Source organism: Mus pahari, chromosome 22 (genome assembly GCF_900095145.1).
Source record: "Mus pahari chromosome 22, PAHARI_EIJ_v1.1, whole genome shotgun sequence".
Lineage (NCBI taxonomy): Eukaryota > Metazoa > Chordata > Mammalia > Rodentia > Muridae > Mus > Mus pahari.
This window is the reverse complement of record NC_034611.1, coordinates 40,003,693-40,030,599: the sequence shown is the minus strand read 5'-3', so window position 1 is coordinate 40,030,599 and position 26,907 is coordinate 40,003,693. Positions and strand designations below refer to the sequence as shown.

The 26,907-nt window shown below is 39.0% G+C and overlaps 1 protein-coding gene across 3 annotated transcripts in view; it reads right to left on the bottom strand.

Annotated features, from left to right (window-relative positions):
- Rngtt (RNA guanylyltransferase and 5'-phosphatase) overlaps positions 1–26,907 on the bottom strand; it is a 175,882-nt gene that overhangs the window by 77,781 nt on the left and 71,194 nt on the right. For all 3 annotated transcript variants that reach the window (XM_021222038.2, XM_021222039.2, XM_029533371.1), the window contains exon 13: positions 15,320–15,420. In XM_021222038.2, coding sequence (XP_021077697.1) covers positions 15,320–15,420 — 101 coding nt within the window. The remainder of the gene's footprint in view (positions 1–15,319; positions 15,421–26,907) is intronic.

Below are 26,907 nucleotides of genomic sequence, written 5' to 3'. Positions count from 1 at the left end.
GAACATTCTGGAGGAAGAGAAAATATGTCTTTAACCAATCAATAGAAATAACAATTTCAACAGAAATTGTAATAGAAAGTATTAGAGAAACAAGTTGACCATAAGAAATGAAAGAAAAGCCATCACTACTGATCCTAAGGACAAAGGGATAATAAATGAATGTTACTGGGCCCAGAACATGGCTAGGTCAATAAAGGTGCTTGCTTTTACAAGCCAGGTAACCTTAGTTTGATCCCCAGAAACCATATAGAGATGGAAGGAGAAAATTATTTCCACAAAGTTGGCCCCTGATCTTAGACAGACAGACAGACATTTAAAAGTTAATAATAATACTATAAAGGAAATGCAACTCAAACCCACAGTTAGGAATTATTTCACCCACTAGAATGGTTATCATCAACAACCCTAAAATTGATGAGGATATGTAAAAGGGGGGAACTCCTGTACATTGTTGGTAGAAATTTAGTTAGTAATATAGCCATAAAGGAAAACAGCATCAAGGCTGCTCTAAAAAGTGAAAAGCAGGAGTAACACAAGACCCCGCAACCCCATTAGTAAGTATATAACCAAAGGGATGAATCACAGTGTGTTGGACAGAGATCTGGCAGTACATGTTCCCAGTGCAGCACTGTTAATAACAGCTAAGGAATGGAGACAACCTAAACCTAAACCAGCTGATGCATGAAAATGTGGTCCATATGCAAATGAGATGCCCTTGCCACTAATAAAAATGAAATCCCAGTGCTTCTCTCAACACTAATAGAAACAAAAATCACTATGCTAAATAAAATAAACTAAGGACAAAAAGATAATATCACAAGATCTTACTCACAAATGCAATCTTAAAAAGTGGATCTTCTAGGAGTTGAGCTAGGCATGACCGTGTATGCCTAAACTCCCAGTACTTGAGACACAGAGGCAGGAGAATTACTGTGAGTCTAAGGCCATGCTGGATTATATAGCTCAGGTCAGCTTGGGCTAAAGAGTAAAATCCTATGTCATAAGCTTAAGAAATTGAGGGCTTAAGCAATGGCACCTGAAGATGTAAAGCTGCCAATCAGACTCTGTTCCCAGGACACATGTAAATGGAGGAGGAGAGAACCTACTCCACAGAGTTGTCAACAGACTCCCAGACATGCGGCATGGCACATGCATGCACACGTCATTTGCATATTTATCCACTAATAATAAATAGAAATTTTAAAGTAAAAAAGAAAAAACTAAGTTGAGAATAGAATCATCGTTAATAGAAGCTAAAGAGGGCAAGAAGGAGGAAGATATTAGGGAAAGCTGGTACAGGGGTACTAAGTAATACAGTAATAAAGATACATTCTAGTGTTCTATTGCACAGTGAGGTATTACAGACAGTAGTAATATATTACAGATTTCAAAAAAGCTAGGTAGAACAAAGGATTCTGAATGCTTTGATCATAAAAATTAATGTCTGATGAAGCAGATATGCTTACTTAGATTTGAACACATGAATCTAAACATGGTCTGAAGTATCACATAGTACCCTAAATTATGAAAAACTTTATCAACTGAAAAATAGGTAGCATGTATGTTTCCTTCTCTCCTTACACTCAGACAGTAGGGGGAGAACAGAAACTATGAACTCCTGACTCCAAAACTCACTAATTTGGGTGAAATGGAGAAGTCTTTTAAAATATTCAAGGCTGTGGACAGAAAGGAACCCTTAGAGGAGTATACATGTATATCATATGTATACATGCAACCAGTGCAACTGAACTTAAGGTCAAAGACCCTAAGCAGCTCGAGGATGCCTTACTACCTAAAGCAAGAACCACACACTGACTGAGCCAGCAGGACACACGGACAGAGAAAGGAACTGTTAAGCAGATGGCATCAAAACTTACACATTTGGAAATTTTTCCTTCTCTACAAAGGTAAAATCTAGAAGTGTTAACAGAACACTAAATCTCTGGTTTGGTCATTTGCTTGTTAAGAGAGATTACAGAATTGCAGCAGTGTGGAAGAGGGGAGTGGAATGAAGATCATGGGATGCATTCTGCAGGGTGGTCCCATAGCACAATCAAGTAAAAGGAACGTATTAGCTTCCACCTCAGCCCCATGGGCTTGGGCTGGTCTGCCCACCTCTGTAGCTTCAACGAGCTCTGCTGCTGCCCCTGGCTGGTTAGCAAACTGTGGGCCTGCTGGTCTCAGCCTCCCCAATACTAGAGTTACAAGCCCACAGCACTATACTGGGTTCCTAGGTTCCAAGGATGGAACTCCAATCCTCATGCTTACCTGTTAAACACTTTACAAAATGAGGTAACTCCTGCACAAGAAAACAATTCTACCTCCCTTAATAATCTAATTTTAATAAATAGTAATTTTAGTTGGTTCCTTTCCCAGGCTCTTTTCTCTAACACTACCAACCAGAATTTGCTGGAGCCAACATTAGATTTTTAAAAATCTGGCATTATAAAGGCAGCCTATGTGTTCAAGAAATGAGAAAGGCATAGAAAAGAAGAAAAGACCAGGGAGATGGTCAGCAGGTAGAAGTGCTTTACTATAAATAAGACAACCGTAGTTCTATCCCTAGAATTCAATGTGGAAGGAAATAAGATACTCACAAAAACCCAGCCTCTAATCTACTCAGCTACACACACACACACACACACACACACACACACACACACGTTGGGGATACATTATTAGAAGTTCTAAGAATTGAAAGGGAAAAAACGACAAGAATATAGAAGTCATCCCCCAGCTGTATGGTAGGAGGACAAAAGCCTGTGAAATGAGGGGAAACCACTTCTCTATGGACAGTGCCTGACCAGAGGCAGCAGTAATCAGAGGTGGTCTCCAAGAGATGGCAGCTTGATTCTGTCCTTGGTAAGACAGAATGGCAACTAGGAGTTTAGCACAGTTTGTGGTGCCAGGTTCAAAGCATTCCATTACTAAATAATTCAGCAAGGAAGAATTAACACCAAAGCTGGTACAATTCTCCCCACTTCCCAGCCAACCCTGCTAGAATGTGATCCTGCACAGTTTCTTCTGTCATGCTCCTTAACTAACTTCTTCAGCCTCCTGTATTCACTTCACCTCTTTTTGCTCCTTCGGATGTATTAATTGATCCTTTACTCCACCTTGTTTAAAAGTTATTAACTCTACAAAGTAAGTCTTAAATTCTCTGCTTTCTGGGTCTATCACAATCTAGTCCTGGTATAGATTATTTCAATCTCCAGTCCCATAAATTCCATAAGCACTGCAGAGTTCGTGCCCTCTTACCTACTACATTTTCATTTTGAATTCCAACATATTTATAAAGTTCTTTTCAACCAAACCGTTTACTTTGTGTTGCTTCTAGCAACTAAAACATTTTCCTACTTCATTTTATATATTCTAAGACACAGAGTTCATTAGACATCTGTAGCACTATATTTACAGCAGCAGTGAAACATTTTTCCACACCCTCAGTCATCTGTACTTACTGTCTTAGTCAGACCACTCATTCCTAAGGTTCAGGTATTTTTTATTTCTCATACATAACAATACATTGATGGTTCTCAATGAGTACTTAATGAATAGTGATAAATCAGCTGTAACTAGCATTTCTACTTATACTTAAAAGTTTGAAAGACAAGTAGGAATAGTAATTTTTCCTTATTCATAAATTATAGCCTGAAAAAGATAAAAAGGTCTTTGTTCCTTGGTAATGAATTCATGTAATTTACAGTTAATTTATTCTAAATTCCCTTGAGACCATTAGCATGCCCTATACTTCCTACAATGAATGCATGCTTAAATGTCCATGCAATTTATTTATTTATTTATGTGACATGAAAATGAGGATACTAGTAAAAAGAGAGAAATTTTATATCTGAGGAATTTGCAGTGTTACAGAAGTAAAAACACATATAATGTTTATATAACTTCCCATTTTTAAAAGCAAATTAATGGAAAAATGTACTTTTTAAAAACATTTAGTCTAGACTTCTTTTGATGAGTGATTCTGGGATCTGAAGTAGATTCTGAGTATCAATATGAGTATAAAGTTATCTTTCAATGATAAATACAGATAATCTCCCCCTCTAGTTTCTAGAAATTAGAAATAGAAGTTTCTAATTAAGAGAACACAGGCACCAATTTCATAAAACACGATGGTTAAATCTGTCTTGTTCTTGACAGACAACGCTGTTGTGGTGAACAAGTACCTAATAACCAAAGCCTAAGTGGTTAGTGCAGTGAAACACATTCCTTATGAGAAAGCTTATTTTTTTAAGCAAAGGTCATGAACAGTAGGGAGCAATATAATAAAAATAAAAGTACTGGAAACTACTAGTTCCACTACTGTACACAGCTTTGCAAATTTTTGAATCATAAGTGTCTGTACTACCTCATTTTTTTTTTTTAGACCTGGCAGTGTAGCTTGCTAAGACAGTTTTCTGAGGTACAAAAAGAATGAAGCCCGCCTAGCTACTCCCTCCCCCAAATACTCTCCCCTGAGACTCAGCGTGAGATGAGTTCCATTTCCTAGAGATAAAAGGCCTGCATTAACAATGATGTGCCCTTTTTTACAATAAATTTCCATATTTATATTTTGAAGCTGTCATATGCTAGAGGATATTAAATATCCTCTCATTATAATTAACTCTTAAAGCCAAAATAAATTACTTGATTCAACAGACATTGAAAGTTAAAGGAATATAATTATATCACTAATTATTTTGAAATTATTTTGATTATTAAAGCTATTTAATCTATTCTTGATTTTATGTTAGGAATGTACACTGGCTAAAAAGGCTGTAATCTCTTCTCCTTTTATCCTTAAGACAGAAAGAAGAATTTGAACTTGGAGTATATATAATAACTAAAATAATACACTGGGCCAAATCTTAATAATAAACCAAAGCAAACTTTTAATTTTTAAATTCAAATTCAATATTCAATCATATAAACATAAACCACTGGATTACAACATGGTTTCACTTTGCTATGGTTATTCTAACAACTCTTTATGTAGTAAGCTATTATAATGCCATAAAAATATATTTTACCCCTTTAAAAATGTCTATACCAAAAATTAGAGAAATACATTTTAGGAATTAACAGGAGCTCTCCACCCTCAGGACCAATATACAAAATATATTAGCTTGAATAATCTAAAGATTCTGATGTTCCAAAAGGATCACCAGGATTCTAGAACCTAAAGACTAGGGACAGAACGGAATTTAAAGTTAACTTCCAGGGAGGTAAGAAGAGTAAAGCTGAATGAAAGCAGCACCAAGACTAAGAGACCTAGAAATCGTTCACACAGAACAACCGAGGGCCTTTCCTCACCTGGGTTTCTTGTCAGAAGAGCAACATTCTGTGTAAAGATGTTCTAAGAGGGCCATGTAGCTCCTGGGCCCAGGGCTCTCTGGGCCTTTCCTTCAGCTCACTTGCCTGCTCCTACCCTTGGGAGTGCTTCCACTGACTCCAGATAGATCACTGAGTTCTCCCAAGTTCATGGCTGTCTTCCACCTAGCAGCTGTTTGGAAGGACACAGCAGCTTTCATTAATCTTAACTGAAAAGGCACACCAACCAGAAGAGATTTCTCTCCTTCCACCTTCCAGCTTGCCTGCCCTGCTGTTTTCTATCAAAATTTAGAAAATGGTCCCCAAGCTTCCTTAAGAGCAAGGGCACATTTTAGGAGTCAGTTACTTCCTTCCACCAACTGGAGTGGGGTTAGGGTACTAAAGACAGAACTCAGGTCCAAATACACTCGGCAGCAAACACCTTTCTACACTGAGTCATGTCAGTGCCCCTGTTTTACACTCTGCTAATGAGACTAGGTACCCACAAAAGGGAACCCTAACTCCCCAAGTAACACTCAGATTTTTATCAAAAGACAAATTAGTGAGATAGACTGTAAGATACTTTTATTTCCCTGAAATACTAAGATCATTATACCTTGGTATGAATTAAATTTTGTGAGCATCATTCTTGATTCTTAGAATAATTTTGAAATGGACTCAGAAGGAAAGGAGAACAGTTGTAATGGAACTTGGGAGACAAACAGCAGGGCCTGCGCACTGTAAATCTCAGCAGCTGCTAGGAAAAGGGAGACAGAGAGATGCTTTCTGAGGGAGAACTCAAGGACCTAGGGAGATTCAGCAATACAAGTCTTCGAGTCTGCAGAGGGAGAATGAGCAGAGTCAGGGCAAGCAGGCCTAGTATTTGAGCCTCCATATAAATGAAGGAAAAAAGAAAGAAAAAGGCTATATTGTCCGAGTCTGGGCTCAGATAGCAGGCAGGCTTGCAGTGAGGATCTGTACCCAACGGCATTGGGAAGGGGCTACTGTATGTATCATCATGAGTAGAGCTTTTTCATCTTTTTAACATGTCTTCAAATATATCATCATGACTCGAAGTTACAGTCTTTGTTGAGAAGTTTCCTTTTTCAGGTAACTGACAGGCTCATTTGCTTAACCATTAAGTGAAAGGAACAAGGTTTATCTTTGTGATTTTGATTCCGTGTTATAAAAACGAAGAAATCTACACATAGACAATTACATTAACCTACCTTTGACAGTGACTTAGATATTTGTGAGCCTCTCTGCTATAGAGAGATCAAGAAAGGGGGAAAAAAATATCACCATAAATCTCAAAGACTGATCATTTGCCCAAAGGACTAAAACTAAGCTTTGACACAACTGGCCATGGTTCCCCTTCCAATACAACCTGCTGGCTAAAGATCAGATGGAAAACAGGATGCTAACCTACTGTCTTCTCTCCGTTCTTGTAGAGTGGACTACCACCACTCAGAGGAGTCTACAACTATACTGGAGCACCAATCAAAAGGCAAGAATAACCAGTAACCCAGAAAGAAACCTAACCAGTTGATATGGCTTAAGTCAATAAAGCACTTATTTTACAGTATGAAGACTTGAATTCAAATCTCCAGAATCCATGTAGAAAGCCAGGTATGGTGACTAATGCTTGTAATCCTGATGATGGCAAGATAGAAGGTGGAGCCTGCGAGCCAGCTAGCCAGGTCCACTTCTAGGTCAATGAAAGACCCTGCCTTAAACAAGAGAGACAAGGCACCTGCAGAATAAAATGCCTCAGACTGTCCTGTGACCTCCACAGTGCACATACGACTTACACACAAACATGCACACACATGCACACAAAGAAACGTCAAGAATTCCGTGAAAGATATGATAACCTTCCAGGAAGAGATAGGCAGCAATGCAGAGTAATAGTCTGTAATTATTCGTAAGACAAATAATACAAAGAGCAAATTAATTTGGTTTTTAAAAAAAGAAAAATGAAGGAAACAATAGTAATCCATCTTAGAGCATACGAATTCTCTTCAATTTAATTTGGAAAATGGTAGGTAACCCAATGCATACTAAGATTTATATATATTAAGCTAATTTATTTATGTATACTAAGCTAATGTATAGTAAGATTAATGTATACTAAGATTTTTTAATTAAATGCATGTAGTATGGCTTTAAAAGAAAAGCTAAAAAATAATTAAAATAAACTCTGGGCACGGTAGCACATACCTTTAATCCCAGAACTCCAAAAGCCAAAGCAAGTAGATCTCTGTGAGTTCAAGGTCCCCTGGTCTAGGCCAGCCAGGGCTACGTATTGAGACCTTGTCTCAAACATGGTAGGGAAGGGCAGGTTAGACTAGGGCCTGATAGCTCAGCGGTAATCGCTGCTTCTGCAGAATGACCTATGACTCTGTCCACAGGACCTCTACCAAGTAATTCACAATCACCTGTAGCTCCCATTCCAAAGGATCTGATATCCTGGCTTCTTTGGGCAGTGCACAAGCAGACAAGCAAGAAAGCAAACATATCAACACCTATAAATTTAAAAATAAATAAATAACAACAAACATTTTAAATTTTTAAGAGAAAACCTACTATTTAACCTGAAACAAATAACTGTGAACTAAAGTTCCAAGGGGGTGGAAGAAGAGTGAGTTCAAAACTAAGTAAGAACTCCAGTGAATATAGTTAGAGTATTATAGAATGTCATATCAAGAGCCAAGCTACTTGATCTATCTTAGACTTTTAATGGCCATTTACTGCTTATCTCAGGGTGTTAACTTCATTGTAATTATTTCACATGTCTTCTGGGGAACCATCCCAAAAGACAAGAAGGTCATCAGACAGCATCTAAAGCCCATGGCAACAGTTTCTCTATTCTGCTGTAACCTGCCTACCTGATATATCCACCAACATATTTGAAAAGTGTGTTGACTTATGACTCTCATGATTCTGTTACTATAAAAACTTTACAATTGTTATGACCTCAAAAATACAGTATTTGGGACAACCTGAGTCTGTGTTCCTGGACCATGATGCCATACTGGGTTCCAGAATAAACTGTATCTTTACTTAGCTGGGCTTTTTGTATCTACACTGTCTTCCTTTCTATTGCTGTTAATGAGACACCATGACCAACGAAACTTAAAAAAAAAAAAAAAATTCAATGGGGGCTCACAGTTCCAAAGGACTAGAGTTCATAAATATAATAATGGGGAGCATGGCAGCAGGCAGGCCTCCTGCTGAAGCAATCGCTGAGTGCTTACATCTTAAGCATCTTAAGACAGAGAGAGCACAATAGGAATGGCATGAGTCTTCTGAAATCTCAACCCCCGCTCAGAGTAGCACACTCCTCCAACAAGGCCAGTTCTAATTCTTCCCAAACACTTCTACCATCTAGGGACCAAGCATCCAAATATAGGAGCCTATGGGAAACACTGTCATTCAAGCCACCATTCACACTAAAATTTTAGTTACACTTACAGGGACTGTTTGGGGACAAGGTTGCAGTAAATTTTTTAACAAAAATGTAGAGTGAACTGGTAGTGAAAATAAAAACACTGTGAAGGACTCCGTCAAGAGCAGGAGAGGCAATGTCTTAGCAAGAGCTCTAGGTATGATGCACAAGAGTGAGCAGGCAGCAGGAAAGAGCGTCTTACTTTCAAATAGTGAAGATATGCACCTAACTATGAGTGCAGGGAAGGGAAGGTACCATTCATTTATGGAAAGTTCACATAAGTTCCAAGCAAATATGGATGAAAATGCAACTAATACCAATGTGATCATATACTTTTTAAAGGTCAGGTTATAAGAGGGAAATAATAGGAATTATTATTAGGAAGTAATAATAGGAAAATAATAAAAAAGAAATAAAAACAAAGGTAGAAGAAATAAAACAACATAGCACACTAATTCTGAACATAACTTAAATTATCTTGTTAAAAGACAGGCCAGCATGATGATGCAGCAGGGAAAGACACTCTAACTAAGTCTGATGGTCTGAGTTCAAACTCTGGTACCTATATATACACCATACAGCGCTTGTGAGCCCTAACATACACATAAATGAGTAAGAAAAAGGAAGGGAGGGAGGGAGGGAGGGAGGGGGGGGGGACAAAAGGCTGGGGCCAATGAGGTGGCTTAGCACTCGAAACCCACCATGCCAAGTGTGCTGCCCTGAGTCCCATCTCTAGGAACTCTAGGTCCCACACCAAGGTTGAAGGAGAGCACAGTTCCACAGTTTGTCTTCTGACTTTCACATAGCCACTGTGTTAGCATGTACGCTTACATTCACACATTTTAAACATTTTAAAAATGTATAAAACAACACAGAGATAGCTCTGTAATAGGTATGAGCACTTGCTGTTCTTACAGAGGATCTGAATCTGGTTCCTAGCACCAAGATGCGTCACAACTGCCTGTAACTGCAGCTCCAAGGACTCCTCAACACCTCTGGCATCAGGCACATACACTGAAACGCATATACCCACACAGACACACACATTTAACCTGACTTAAAAATAATAAATTCTAACTTTAAAAATGAAATAATAGAGGCTATATATTAAGCTATATAAAATCGACCACATTTTGACAAACATACTTTAAATTACAGAAAACCTCCTGCAGCAGGACTTAGCACTCCATAAGCAGTGAGGAACACAGGCTCATGGTAAAGTTTAAGCTAGACAGTCTGAAGATGAGAAAGGAAATGACTTGGACCTCTAGCCTACAGGAAGAGTAAAGAGAGTTGGCGGAGCTAACAGGCAAAGGTGACCAAAGCACATATATGATTTGATTAACACTTGATTAAACAACCACTAATCACCACCTCTTTTAGGTTCCATGAGTCATGCAAAGAGTATATTAAACCATACTGCTTAGGCCCACAATATACTCAGAGAATAACCAACCTCAGTAAAGATTACCCCAGTTCTTCCATGTTCCCATCCTAAGATTTATAAAAGGCCACTGGGTAAGACGACAGCACAATATTCCCCTTCTTTAGAACCACCCTTTCTACTTAAGAGTTTTTCTTGCTTCTCTTCAATAAATCTGTATTCACTTTGTGTCTATGTTTTCTTAATCTTAATGTTAAATTCTGCATTACAGTGGCAGAACAGAATGATTAAAATGAAACTAGGAAAGGAGTAGTATCTGAAATGTAAATAAAGAAAATATCTAATAAAAACAAACAAATAAACAACAACAACAAAAACAGTAATGTACAGACCAAACCTTAAAATATGGACTATCTGGCCTTTTTAAATGTACCACCCTTACTATAAATCCTGCAACCACTTTCAGACTGACGACATGTACTAGTAACTAGATACAGACAGAAATGAGGACACATGAGGCTGGGGGGTGAGGGGGTTGGAGCACGCAGGAGCAAGCACTGAGACCACTTGAGAATTACCACTCACTTTAAACAGATACTTTCTGGACCCTTTTATCCCTAATACTTCCCTCTCTTCTCTCCCTCTGTCTAATCCTCTCCTTCTTCCGTTTTGTTTTTTTTTTTTTTTTTTTTAACTCACTGAGTCTAATTAGCATTGGTCACACTATAGAAGAAAACAATTCCCCACCCAGCAGCAACCACCCATTGCCAGTAGCTGCTGCTCTGCGAGGGTCGAGCCTAATGAGACCTTCTTCCATTCCTATTGGAATGTTGGCTGGTGCCAGTCTTGTACAAGTCACTGATGTGAGTGTAAGTTCAGAGTGCAAATGTGTTGTGTTCAAATCCAGTATTTCACAGTACTCCTCCCTAGCCTCCACCTCTCAACATTCTTCATCCACCTTCTTCTGTGTTCTCTAAGGCACTTACTGCTACTACTAAGCATTCTTTATAATACCACTGATAGTACTGTAATCTCCAAATTCTACTTCTTTAAATAATTTATAATAAAAATAAAACTGTAGAATATTGATTTCAAAACAAGGGAGAAGAAAGAACACAGCAAAATTAAAGAAAGGCTTACCCCTATACAGTTTCTCATTTAGCTATATATTCTTGCCGACTCAATTCTCTCCTATACAAGGACATTTTTCAATATTCAAGAACAACAATGTCACCATATTCTCCTAGCTAAACAGAGAAGTTAGAGTGGTCTGGTAATAAACTGGTTTGTGATAATAAACTGTCATCTGCAGTAATGAGGACAAAAATGGAAAGCAGCATATTAAGTGAAACACAACATAGAAAGGTAAGTACCACGTGAATATAAAAGTTAATTCCCCAGAAGTCAGGGTACTAATTACCAGGAAAGAGAAAGAGGAGAGGGGAAAGGAAGAAACAAAGGAAACTGGTCAATGGATTCTAAGCCATAATTTCATGGAAAGAAGAATAACTGTGATACAATTCAAAGGGGTTTGGCCACAGATAAAAGGAATGAACTATGTGTATGAAAAGGTGAGAAAACAGGCTTCTGTAAGTTTTCAAAAGGAAGAAATGTTTACCCTGATGTAGGCGTGACACAATGTATACATTGCTGAGACATTATGAAGCCCAATTATTCATATGGCAAATATTTGTGATTTTATCTACCAAGTAAAAAATAAGTAAACAAAAGCAAACCTAAATGGAGTAGCATGTCCACAAACAGAACTTGTGCTTATTTCCCAATTGCTGGATACATAATGAAAGAAATACTTGGCAACTGGAAGAATTTTGACATTGGCTCTCTGACCCTTAGAGTAAGAGCCATCTTTCCAGGAAAAGACAAATGAAGGCCCTACAACTTACCTGCCCTACCAGAAGAATAAACCAAAAGTGAATCAGCATCCTCAAAGGAACTGCAGAAATCAATACCATCAAAGGCAAAAAATGATCATGAGCTATCACAATTTAATCTGCTTGTTACTCCAATCACATGCAGACCTTTAGATCTTTAGTAAGGCAAATTACGAAAAATTTCTCAGCCTCTGCACCCTTTTATAAAAAATGTAAACTGGCAAATTCTTGCATTTCTCTATCAACCAGCAATACTATTGGATGCTCGCCCTTAACCTGGCATGATCAGTGGCCACAGTATACATCCACAGCATATGGTTCTCCTGCTCTCAGCAATAGCATAATCCACAAAGTGATCCTTTTTTAAAGAAAAAGTTGTATTCACTATGCCACAGACAGCAGTCCAAACGTTGGACTTAAACTGTTTTATTATTAAATTCCAGCAAGAGGAATTTCAGGATCTCGAGACCCTTTGCTCTGTGCATAACAAGGCATTGTATTAGCACATTCTAGAGAACTGCTCTCTCATGAGCTTGTCCATCTCCTCATCAGCTGGCACACATCTGGATTGTTTGGACCTTCTTCTGACCTTAATGATTAATGATGCCAATAAAATCCAAGTTTAATTTTTTTGTATAGCAACAGCTTTTATTTCTCTGAGAAGAGAATAGCTGGGTCATTTGGTTGAGTCCATACTTAGCACTTTGAGGAACTACAAACTCCCTGCCAAAGCAGCTAAATCATTGAAAACGCTAACCTCCATATGAAGGCTTTCATTTTACCTTCCCATCATTCATTCAAGTCTTCTTAATTTCTTTTTTCAAAAGCATGGTCTCAGCAGTGGTTTGAATGAAAAAAATAAATAAATAAACAAGTTCCACTGGGCTCATGTATTTGAACACTTGAGCCCAGTTGGTGACACTGGGGGGGGGGGGGGCGTGTCATGGATCACTGCAGACAGGCTTTGAGAAACTACAGCACTGCATCACTTCCAGTTTGCTGTCTCTGTTTCTGGGGTGCCAACAACAACAACAACAAAAATGTAATCACCTAGCTTCCTGTTCCAACCCCCTGCAGCCATGCCACACCCACCATTACGGACTGGAACTAGGAGCCAAATAAAACTGGTTCCCTAAGTTGCTTCTGTTCCTATTTTAATCACAGCAAAAGAAATGTAACTAATATAGTCTCTTTCAGCAATTTACAATTATATGCATTTAAAAAGAGAAAATTAACAGGGACAAGAATCAAACAGGAAATGGTTCACAGAGAACATTGAATTTACATGGTACACCACGTACTAGGTAACTCTACAGGAGTGGCAAGGGGGAAATACGGTCTTTTATTAAATCTATTTATATGGAAACAACAGAAACTGTAGCAAATATTTAAATATATCTATCATGTACCCAGGTCTGTTCTAAATATTTTACACATTTATTCCCATGAAAATCCTATGAGAAGAAGGAAGACCATCGTGTGGATACTTCATTCCTCCTTAGAATAAGGAACAAAATACCCATGAAAGGAGACAAAATTTAGAGCTAAGATGAAAGGATGGACTATCTAGAGACTACCCCATCCGGGGATCCATCCCATCATCAGCCACCAAACCCAGACACTATTGCACATGCCAGCAAGATTCTGCTGAAGGGACCCTGATATAGCAGCCTCTTGTGAGGCTATGCCAGTGCCTGGCAAACACAGAAGTGGATGCTCACAGCCAGCTATTGGATGGAACACAGGGCCCCCAGTGGAGGAGCTAGAGAAAGTACCCAAGGAACTGAAGGGGGCTGCAACCCTGTAGGTGGAACAACAATATGAACTAAGCAGTACCCCCTGAGCTTGTGTCTCCAGCTGCATATGTAGCAGAAGGTGGCCTAGTCGGCCATCATTGGGAAGAGAGGCCCCTCGGTCTTGCAAGGGCAGGGTGGAGAGTTGGTAATAGGAACTTTCGGGATAGCATTTGAAATGTAAATAAAGAAAATATCAAAAAAAAAAAAAGTCCTATGAGACACACGCACAAACATACATGCAACAATAAATAAATTACCTATCCATGGAGTAGTATCAGACAGAGAGACTCAAATATGAACTCAGGAGCTAGAGAAAATTATTCTCTAACAAATTTTTGCTATTAAGACCAATGGCAAATTAAGTCACAAAAAATGTAAAACATTAAATGTTTTAACATTGAAAAGCACCATCAATGTGCATTATTAACCAACTACCTTTCTTTCTTTCACAACATACCTTTCTGAATATACATATTCTCTTAAAAGAGTAATATTTAATCTGTGAGCCTGGATTTTTGCCGTCAATCATTATACCCTTCCCTCCATTACCTGCACTTTACCTTTTATAGACAAAATAAATTCCAATGCTGTACACTGCAAACTTTATCCCTTTGTCATCATTATCCATACTTCCTCTTTATTTTTTCTTCAACTAAGCATTTCCTATTATGTTATATTTAATTTAATTAAAAGTCCTTAAAATTTGTGAGACAGAGTGAAAACAAGGTTTTGAAAATAGAGTAAACAGCCGGGCATGGTGGCTCACGCTTTTAATCCCAGCACTTGGGAGGCAGAGGAAGGTGGATTTCTGTGTTCGAGGCCAGCCTGGTCTACAGAGTGAGTTCCAGGTCAGCCAAGGCTATACAGAGAAACCCTGTCTCGGAAAACCTATATATATCATATTCCCACTAAAGCATCCTTTACAACAGTCAACAGCTGTAAGAGAATAGGCAGTGAATAAAAACATTAATGAATATTATGAAAACTTCAAGTCAATAATTAAAAACTTCCCCTAGTAAAGTATACCTAAATGCCCTTCAAATGAAAAGCTCCACTGATTTAGTATCTATGACTAGAAAACTAATGATCTCATATGCAGAATTCGATTGATAAGACTTTTAGTATATATATCTATATTTTATTTTGAAAACTATTTAAAATTTGAAAAAAACCTTGTTGACTATCTTAGGTATGTACAAAACATAAATGATACGTGAAAATGATATACATATGGAAAATATGTAACATTTTCCTTCCTTTTTTCAGAGTAATATAAAGTAGCCTATCGGGAGTAGAGCCTTATGAAATGCGACTGCATGTAAATGTGGCAGGCAGTGTGGGGAAGCCCTATGAGGATGACCACATATGATGTCAGAGGTTCTTACCTGGGAAGCGGTAAGGTCTTACATTCAGGAATCGCTGGGGCTGCGAAGCAAGACCAGATTTCAAAAACTAAACAAAACCCCTATTTAGGCCTAGAGTCCACACTTACCCTTCTCCTCCCATTCTTGTTATCTTAAGTCGAAAATCCACAGAGTTTAGACTGGGAGGTTTCCACTTCAAAATGTCATCACATCGACCAGGCTTGTATTTCTAAAGTGGATTAAAATGAAAGCAATTAGTAAGAAGCTAAAATGTAGGGTTGAATTTACTGAATATACTGTTTCTTTTTATTAAGCAAAATTGCTACTTTTTATTTCCATTTTGATATTTTTAATTTGCTTGTTTTTTACTTGTGTAGGATGTGTACATGTCAAGGCTATGTGTGGTGGTCAGATGACCCTGCAGGTTGTTAGGTCTCATTTAAGATCCTTTTCCCAAAGGCTGGCAGCTATACAAACCCAGCTTCCCTCAGGGACCCGTTCCCTCAGCTTCTCTCTTAAAGAAATAAGCCAGGCATTTTGGCTATGTGGGATCATTCAGGCCTCTTAGCCTCCCCTACTCCTCTCTTCTCTTCCTCTCTCACCAACCTCACCCTCCTCAACCCTTCCATTCATGGCCTGGCTCAGTCTGGACACTTCCAGATACCTGTCTAAATTCTTCCTAATAACTACAATAAACCTACTCCACCATTCCTAGGAGCAGTCATGTCCTCAATTTTTTTAAACTCAAAATGACATAAATAAGTTCCCACCAGGGGACTGAGCTGCTCCACACCAAGCTACTGATCTGATCATGGCCCCTCCTGAAATATGTACAGATCAATCGTTTCTGCTGGCTTCTGCCACCCACCAAATTCTACAGTCCACCTCTTCAGCTGCTTCTTCCCCATTGCCTCTTCTAGTCTACTCTGTATATGTCTCTCTGGCTCTTAGAGCCTGCTATGCCCTTCTGGGGCATCTCTCTATACCCTCCTTGTGGGCACAGCTCTCTTTAAAGACAGTCCCAGGTTCCCTCTTATCAGAACTTCCCCGGCTTTCCCAAAACCCTCTCCTAGTCTCCATAGGATCCTTCACCCTGCCTTTTCAGCTGCTTTCTACTCTCCTCCTCTATGGGGTACAAGTGCCTGCTTTGTTTACTATTACTACAAATGCCATACCAATGTGCTAGAAAACTCCTTTTGCCCTACTGAGCCCTGTAAAAGGCTCATCCCACCTGTAAAAGGGATGCCCTTCCCCTATGATTTAGGACCTCTCTCTGACAAGTCTCTCATTCCCCATGGAGTCACCTGAAATTCTTGTGACCACTGACATTTATTGACCTAAGGCCTCTGTTCTCAGCTCCTTCTGGAGCTTCATCTCACCTACCCTAGGAGCTGCCTCCAGTCCCAAAGCGTCTATAAGCCTGTCTGGAACACTGCACTGTCTTTTGGTCCCTCCTGTGGAGTCCCATTTTCTGACCCTTTTTCCATGGACTCAATTTCCTCCACGGAATCGGTTTTTTTCACTATGTTACTATGGCTTGTCTTCAATACAGATCAAGGACCAAAGATCAACATATTCCATTTCCAAATTCTCTCATATGGTAATGACTTCTGCTACCACATAAATGATCCCAAAATCTCTTACAGCTCTGCTCTCTACAACCAAAGATATCTTTTTTTTCTTTCTTTCTTCCTTTTTCTTTTTAATTGGTTTTCTTTATTTACATTTCAAGTGTTATCCCCTTTCCTGGTCCCCCCTCCCAGAAACCCATCCCTCCCCCCCTGCTTCTATCTTAATTGTAAGATTTTTCTATTTTATTTTCCACTATTAAAATTCTTTCATCTCTATGATTTCTTTCCTCTCTGCTCTCAAAAAAAAAATTTTTTTTCAAAAATATGCTATAAGCTATCTCAGGATTTGTTAAGTTCATTAGGTATGATTTTTAACATCTATAATAAAATTTAGCTTAAAACTTATAACAAAAGGATTATAATTTAAAAATCCATATATAGGTAGTCTATTTTTTAATTATTTTATTAGATATTTTCTTCATTTACATTTCAAATGCTATCCCGAATGTCCCATATACCCTCCCCCACCCTGCTCCCCTGCCCACTCACTCCCACTTCTTGGCCCTGGCCTTCCCATCTATGGGTCATATAAAGTTTGCAAGACCAAGGGGCCTCTCTTCCCAATAATGGCCGACTAGGCCATCTTCTGCTACATATGCAACTAGAGACACAAGCTCTGGGGGTACTGCTTAGTTGTTCCACCTACAGGGTTGCAGACCCCTTCAGCTCCTTGGGTACTTTCTCTAGCTCCTCCATTGGGGGCCCTGTGTTCTATCCAATAGCTGACTCTGAGATAGGTAGTCTTAATTTGCTATAACATATCATATATGTGACTCAACTCTTATTTAGAATACGCTGTATATGTAACTTGGATTTTTGATTAAAAATATATTTGCCAAAAAAAGATGTTTTAAATAGCAACCACATGGCTCATCTCCATCTCAGCTGATGACATACAATTTAACTTCACCACAATCCTGTTTAAGGGGACTCCATGGTATAAGCCAACGAAGGCCACACCTATGAGACTTCTCAGTTCTACTGAGCCCTTGGTTTATCATTGTATCTACTTTTTAAACTAAGAAAGCAACCACAAAGTTCTTTAAAATATTTGGATTAGTATGGATTTCAGTATAATGATAAATTCCCTGTCTCTATTCCAGCAGATTTCTAATCAACTTCAGACTGCTCTAAAACTGCCTGTAAACACCAACCCCAGTGTTCCTGGGAACCTTCATCCTAGACCCCTCCGAAGCAGCCTGAACTCCCTAGCTCCAGGTGGCCCTACAGAACCTGGGTAGCAAGCTAAACAGATGTCCTCCAGCCTGAACACCCCCAATTCTTCACCATCATTCCAATCATCCAGATAATGGGATGTAGTTATAGTAGAGACTGCATCATCCCTTTATCATCAACAAAAGGTTGGAATGTCAAATCTCAACAAATTCCTTTTCCCAAAGTCTGGCAATTAGACAAAAGTCAGCATTCCTTCCAGGACTTAAAATAGTTCCTACCTGCTAAAAGGAGTCATTCTCCTCATCTCTGGCAAAAGAGAATGGCTCTTCCATTAACCTATGTCTGAGGTACCGGTTTAACACATCCCACACTGGCACAGCCCACCTCCTACCCACAAGCTCTCTTGTCCCTGTGTGTCACTCCCATTCATCCAGCCTCCGGCCCCTAGAGGGCCTCAGCTGTTTTGGCTATGTGCCCTGTTGGTTCTGTAAGCTCTCTTGGGCTGTTGGTCAGTGGCTCCTCTCTTCTCTTTCCCTTTTATTTCGCCCTCCCCCTCTCCTCTCATGGCCCAGTTCACTCTGGACCCTTCTGATTGTGCTCTCCCTCTTATCTACAATAAAAATCTCCTTATCCCATACCTAGGAACAGTCATGTCCTCACTGTCTTCATACACAGGAGCAGTTCCCTCCTGACACCATGTGGATTACAAGGACCAAATAATGACTTACTATATAATAAATGTAAAAGATCGGCCTAAGGGGGAAATCTACAAAGTATAGAGTTAAGCAATGATTTTGTTTATTTGTTTGTTTGTTTGTTTTAGACAAGCCTTAAGTATCCTAGACTAGTCCCCAACTCACTACCTCTCAATATAGTAATTTGTATTTCTTCATTTATGTAGCTGAAACCTGACTGTCTTCTTTGCCAAAGGGTTCAAATATTCTACTTCTGACTGCTTTGACTTTGTTTTTTTGTTTGGTTTGTTTGTTTTGTGGTTTCTTTTCCTGAGAGGTGAGGTATTGCGTGCATGTACATGGTGCACATGTGTAGAGACAGGTTAGCACTTGGTGTCTTCCTTAATGGTTGTACAGTTTCCTCACTGAGTCTGAGTCTGCTGGCTGGCTGGTTATCAAACCCAAAGACCCTCCCTATTCTGTCTCCCCAGTGCTCGGATTACAAGTATATGCCACTACACCCAGGCAGTGGTTACTGTTTTAGACAAGGTATCACCAAGGTCAACAGAGCCTCAAAATTCTCCATGTAGCTACAGATGGTCCTGAATCCTGAGCCTGCTCCCACCTCCCAAGAGCTCGAATCATGGGCCATCCTTTTCCTACTTAATTTGGGGGGGGGGGGGTGAGAGGAGGGTGTGAAAGTCAATATGTACCCAAAGTTGAACTTGAAATGACAACTCTCTTGCCTCACCCACTGAGTGCTAGGCTTACAGGATTCCACTAATGCACACTTCCTGTGCACTTTCTGAATTAAACTTTCTTCCTTTTCTTTCCTTTCCTTATCCCCGCCCCCACCCCATCATTAACTTTTAGGATACTGGAGATATTTAAACACAGGGCTCTCAGATGCTAACTCCAACAGTGAGCTAGAGCCCCCTCCCAACCCTTTCTTTACTGTTTATTTAAGGTAAGAGTCCTACTAAATTGCCAAAAATGGCCTTGCTTTTGATACTTCTGCCTCCGGCTCCAGAGTACCTGAGATTATAGACCTGTGCCATCTGAACTAGCCCTAACAATTTATTTTGCTGAGTAAACTTTTTGTTTTAATTAAGTCAAAATTAGCTACTTTTAGGGCTAAAAAGTTGGCTCAGCCATTAAAAGCTAGGATTACAACCAAAAATATAAAAATAGCCTCTCTTAAATTACATAATTGTAATTATGTTCAGTTTTCTGCCCGTTGAAGAAATATTTTCCTAAAATCACTAGATTTGTCTACTATGTCTTAAAGACATTTCATAAGTCTAGTTATGTTTAGGTAAACCATCCATTTCATGGTTCTCTGTATCTATAGAGAGACCGGGGATCAGGCAGCTCTCACACAGGCGAAAGGCACTTGCCATGCAGGCCTGGCAACCCCAGGCATTCCCACAACACACATAACACGGAAAGAGAGAACCTACTCTAAACAACTGTCCTCTGACCCCTGGGAGGAGCATGGAGGGGAGTGGCAAGATACACGTGAAATAGTAGGGAATGAGGAGGGAGGTAAAGTACCCAGACATAAATCTGTTAAATCTAAAAAGAAAAAGTTAATAAAATAAAAAAAGAACACAATATACATTATTTCCCCAGGTCTCATGATTAGCAGTAGATAAATTTAAAGTCAAATATATACTGCCTCAATGAGTTAGTAGGCATTTCATTCCATATATGCCACAACAGACTCACTTAGATGATATACACGCTTCATGGTAGCTGGAAATAAATCTCTATTTAGACTTTTGCATAGAGTTTTCTTACTGCCGAAACTGAAATATATTTCTAATTGTCAACTCATCTCTGAAAAGACTATAATAAAAATTTATTTTTGCTAATTAAGGCTATTTGATAGAAATCTCACAAAACAGGTCTTGAGGTGACAAAGAAAATAAGGAAATAAGTCATACCTTCAGAAAAAAATTAGCTGAAAAATAAGACAGGAAGCCCCTGTGCCCCCATAATGCCTATGTTTGACCTTCCTGAATCCAGCACAATCCTGGCCAAATCATGATTTAGTCATGTTTGTCTGTTTGTTTTTTTTTATGGTGTTTGCAAAAAAAAAAAAAAAAAACAGATAAATTTTAAAAACCTTTTTTCAGTCTCCAAAAAAATAAGGGCCAAGATATTACATTAAAGGGGTTAAGACTTTGAAAATAAATATAACATTTGAAACACAAAATCTTTCTGAAGTATAAACAAGCATACATATACTCTAGTGTATAATAATAAGTAAATTTTAATTATACTGAATTCGCCAGCATGTACTCAGATTACAATTGTTATATCAAAGCTCTAATTAACTGATAAATATGATACCTAGTCTATAAATAAGTCTGATTTTAACAAGTGAGCTGTTTGAAAAAGAAAAACTAGAGAATACTTGTGTTTAGATACAGCCCCAATATAACCTGAGATAGTGGTGGTCTTTTAAAATGCAACAATCCAATCAACATAAGTATTAAGAATATTAAAATATGAGGAAATGTTTATTTAAACATAGCAGAGCCTCTGTTCTAAGTGCAGTTTACTATGTCCATAAAGCAAAAATGTACCAAAACTAGACAGAGGGAAAACTGTCAAGTGTAAAGCAGTAGTTTTCAACTAGAGGTGGTCCCTGGAGAGGTGGCAATGCTGGAAAACACGAGAGAGCAAGGTGCACTGCTGCCATCTAGTGGCACGAGCCAGAGACAGTGCTACAGACCTACATTGTCCAGGACAGCAGGGCCAAAGGAAGTCAGTGACAGTAACAGCAAAGAAAGTCGTATGTTTAATTCCCCTTCAGCTCTAACTTGATAATGTTAATGAAGTTTAAAGTGAGGGCTTCATTTCTCATCTGTAAACATACAGCAATAGCATTTTGCTTGCCTAAAATAGGGTATCTAGACCAAAGTTGTATGTTCCTCTTCGATCTCCAGTTACAAAATGTTTGGAAGACACTCTTTCGGGCTTGCCACATGACACTATCTCCACCTACCCTCTCACCCTGCTGTTACCCTTTAGTTTAAATATGTTCTTCACTCCCTTTAAAAAAACAAGACACAGACTGGTTTTGACCATAAACCACTCTCCTAGAAAACTCTGAATATAGCCATAAAAATTACTCCCAAATCTTCATTTCTAGACCCAGTTACTCAAAGAAACCTAGATGCTCTTTTATGAGTATGAATAGGTCAAGCACCAATCTAACACTGCTCAGGCAGCACCCTAGGGTTTTAAATCTGAAATGGAGTCACTCACTCCCCATCCCGCCTTGATCGATAGGAACCTCCTACCTACTCAGGCCCACTTTCTAATAGAGCACTCTTTCTAACAGTCTCTCTCACCTCTGCACTCATCCATTATCCCACGAGTTTCCTTCTCTACTGTGACAGCCCAGCTGCTATCCCTAGAGCCAAAAGACCCTGCCAACTGTAACCGCTGCTCCCTGAGGCTGGTTAGCCGGCTGACCGAGCAGGACTCAAGCTTCTGGAGCTAACAGTAAGGCCCCCAATCCAGCCTCCAGTGCTCCCTCTAGTTCTCCTTTTACAGTCTTTATACGGGATAATAAAGACACCAACCTAATAACTACCACTTACTGTACATTCTCCCGACCACAGGAGCTAAGTGCATGGGAGCTAAATCACAGGATTCCTTGAACACGCTATAAAACAGAATAATTCATCGTAATCTCCTGTCTTCACAGAGCACATATGACAAAGAAAATAAGCTAGACACAATAAATATTCAAACCCAGGTATGTTATTCCACATTCAAAATGCATACTAACTACTATAGTAAACTGGGTCAATGGAAAAACAGGTATTCACATCACATCACACACACACATGGAAAATTTTCAAGACATCGTGAAATAATTTTCTAGATACAACACTAAAGGAACAAGGAACAAATATTAACATCCACCACAGTAAGTAAAGTTTGCCCAGCAAACACATTACAGGGTGACCTACCAGAAAGTGGGGAGTTAGTTAAAAACTGTATCTAATAAATTTAATAAAAATTAGTATGAAGTATCTAAAAACTGTATCTGAAATTTGGTATTAATAATCAAATTATAGAAAATTGTGAAGTTCAAAAATGAAACATAAAGAACCCAAGCAAACACTTCTCTAAAGAAGCAACCGAGGTATGAACCGGCACGTGAGAAGACGGAGACCACCTGAGCTGCCTCCAATCAGACTGGAAAACAAAACCTCATTTGGAACTCACCTCAAGTCTGCTAGGATGAACATTACCAAAAAGACAAGAGAGAGCCAATGTCCTTGTGAACTGTAGAGCGGAGGCAGTGAGCAGCTGCTACAGACAGCACTAGGGGCCACTCCTGGGGGACTCTGCCAAACAACCCAACAATTCCATTCTCAATACATCCAAAGCTAAAGTAAGTGGGCTTGCCGAGGGAACCCTGCTCTTCCACCCGCTCTGTAGTGGGCTGTAGCGCTGCCCACGGTAACACTTGCATGTCTCTGAGAGATGCATGCATGTTTTAAATGTAATAGATAAAGATTTCCTATGGAATATTTTAAAAAGCTTTTAAAAAGATATCTTGCCACTCTCCACTACACAGGTGGAGCTAAAAGACATTCTGCAAAGCAAAACACAGACAGAGAAAACATGTGATCTCCCAGGTGCGACCTAAAGCAAGCAATCACGGAAGCAGAAAGAATGATATTGCCAGGAGCTGCAAGGGGTGAGAAAGGTACAAAGCTGACCAAACAACGGCTCAAAACTAAAAGTTAGAGATGATTCGTGTTAATTATGTGGAATAGGTTGATTATTTGACATACCAGAATACCAAGGTGTACACTTTAAAAATGAACAATTTAGGGGCTGAAGACGGTTAGGAGCAGAAGATCAGAGCACTTGCTGTTCTTGCAGAGAAGCCAGCTTCAGTTCCCAACACCCACATGCTGGCTTGCAGCCATGGCTAACTCCAGTTCCAGGGCATCTGACACCATCTTCTCGCCTTTATGGTCAGCAGACAGACAAAACGGGAGCAAGACACTCATATGCATATAATAAAAATAAATCTTAAGAACACACAGTTTGTATAAGTCAAAAAATGTCACAAAATAAAGAATTTAAAATACAGTTAAAAGTGCTCTCTTTGATATCTTCAGAAGTCCTATATTTATGAATGTACAAATCTAAAATATTATAAAGTGTAAGGATTACCAAAGCTGAGTCCTCCAAAGCTACCCTGCACGCTCTGGATGTTGTGAGGAGCCAGAGCAGTAAGCACCACTCCCAGAGATAGCCTCAACTACCGTCCAGGAGTAAGAGCGCCCCAATGCTGCTCTGAAGTGTGTATTCATTCTGTTCACCTTCAACAAATATTTCTCCACCAGCTACTATGCAACCTCTGCTAGAAGCTCAAGGCATAACAGGCAAATGTTTGTTAAAGCAAAACCGTGAGTAAGCTAATGATGTGAGAAGTTCAGAGCATGATGAGAACAGAAGCAGCCGCGCTGTGGAGAAGAGTGGACCGAGGGCCCGGAGGAAGTGAATAGGACCTGAGAGTTAAACCCCACAAAGAAAGGGAAGAGAGAATCTGCGTAATAACTATATTCCAAGTGCACCAACTGCAAAGTGTTCACGTCTCTAGGAAGCAATGTACAGGCACCAAAACTGTCAACGTAAACTAAGCAGCCTCGGCATCTGTCTGCAGGACACATCGGTCTACTAAAGGAAAAAGAAAGTTTAAACAGGGCTGCAATTCAGTCAGTGCTCTGGGCCCAGCACCGCTTACCTGTCAGTGAAGCTCCTCCAGGGAGAGAAACATACCTAGGTATCACATGAAGGAGAACTGAGAGAAACAGAGAGAAGAAAACACAGTACAGCCAGAGTCACTTACATAAACACATTTCAACTACTTCAGTTTGTAACTCTTACTAAATGCACATTGGTCTACCAATAGAATGAATGCACCTCTAAAATTCTGAACTTCAAAAATAAAGCATGGGGTTAGAGGGATAGCACAGCAGCTAAAAGCACCAGATGATCTTCCAGAGAACTGGGTTCCAATCCCAGCACCCAACCAGCAGCTAACCGTGAATCTAGTTCCCAAGAATCTAGTGCCCACTTACAGACTCTACCAGCACTGCACATACATAGTGCACAGGAAAAACATGCAGGCAGAACAATCAAACACATAAAATAAAAATAAATATTTTAAAAAGTGTTCAAGTTCAAATAAATAAAACACTGCTTGGGAGGCAAAGGCAGGTTGATCTCAGTGAGTTCATGAGTCGCCATGGTCTACATAGCACGTTCCAGAGCAGCTAAAGCTACACAGTAAGAACCTATCTCTCAATAAATTTAATTAAATAAAACACAAAATATATTTTATTCTTCTAAACTGCAACAATGCTCAGATGGAGAACAGTTCAGGGGCCTAACAAGCACAAGATCATGTGTTCAATCCCTAGGTACAATCCCAGAGGAAAAAGAAAAATTCATACATATCAGCAAAATGTTTACCTTTAAATGCCTCCTAAACTGTTGAGTTGTTACAAGCACGAGTAAGAAGCAGTACCCACTGACAGCCAGTAGAAGCAGCAAGCCTACCTTTTTATTATGACTCTAGTACGAGACTACAGATGCTAAGACCTTATCATTAACAAAGTATATGCTAAAATAAAAATACCTAGATAAATACTAAAGTGTAAAATAATACCAACTTTGAAAGATGAATGGAAATAAGAATGTGTTAATGTGCTAATACTTGCTCAGATTGGCATAAAGAAACCATGTATCATAAGGAAAAACCTAACTGGAGGTGAGGTGGTGAGGGCACACCTTTAATCCCAGTATCAAGAGGCAGAGGCAGGCAGATCTCAGTGAGCTTGAGGCTACCCTAGTCTACAACAGGAGACCCTGTCTGAAGTCTTAAAAATGAAAAATAACTAAATGAGAGAAAACATGTTGACAGGCTTGTCTTCTGTCACTTCTGCATTCGTTGATCAATTCCTGTGACTTATTGTCTAAGGGGGAAACCAAAAGGACACCACCATAAATCCTTCTTAAAAACAAATCTACCATTCATGTTCCCACAGTAACACTAGAGTACCAAGAAAAAGAACTATCCTGCTTCCTTAGGTATTTAGATGTCATTTATATTAGGACTGACTTTCTGTGCTCCGTATGCCCTCAAAGACATCACTGATCCTTTCATTTTCTAAAGTCATTATTAATATTTACTTCCCCTTCCAAGCCTCCAACATGTCATCATGACCAATTGTTTTTAGCTGTATAGTAGTAAAGGATGTGTGTGTGTGTGTGTGTGTGTGTGTGTGTGTGCGCGCGCGTGCGCGCACGAGCGCTTGTGTGAGTATATCCAGCTAAAATTGACTACAAATTAATTATCTGTAATTGTTTTGTCAACAAAATTTACTGGGAGGCATGTATTTTAGGAATTATGAAAAACGAAAAAATGTTTTTCTCCTTTTTCTTTCTTACACAAACCAGCTAACAAGTGCTATATTCTGAAAATTGAACAAAAAAAAATATTTTAAATGAACAAGGTATATTTTCTTTCTTGACATGTTACTATTACAATTCCTCAGAAATGATTATATCTCTCAACTGAAAAAAAAAAAAAAAATAGCACAGTTCCGGGGTGGGGGTGGGGAGATAACACTCTTCCAGTCTGCCAGGAAACAGAGCCCTTCTTCAGCTGAAGACCTATCAAAATATGCAAGCAAATGTCATGGAAACAGAAGCTCTCACCATGGCAACACCACCCTGCTAGAGAGAAAAACCACTGTAATTCATCATGTACTTCAAGACAAGGCATTTAGACTACTTCCAATTTCAATTTTATAATCTATCTATAATAGTCATTAGATCTAGCAGTAGTAAAAATTTAATAAAACTATTAATATTTTACAAGAATAAAATATTAAATCCAAAGCTGAATCTAAATTTGCATATAAAAAGATTACTGCCAGAAACATAAAACAAAGCTTGTCCCACAACAGGAAGAACACATTACAAAATAACTGTGTCAATACCACTTTAAACACTCTAGACTCCATATAGAAGCAATTGTTTCACCAACCACAATGTCTCTACTACAAAAGAAAAGCAGTTTAAAAAAAAAAAGTGCAAGATTTCTATCCTTACTTCAACTATAGAATCTATTCATTATAATTATTTTATTGTTATTTTATTGTTATTTAGTAGCATAAAAGTTCTTGT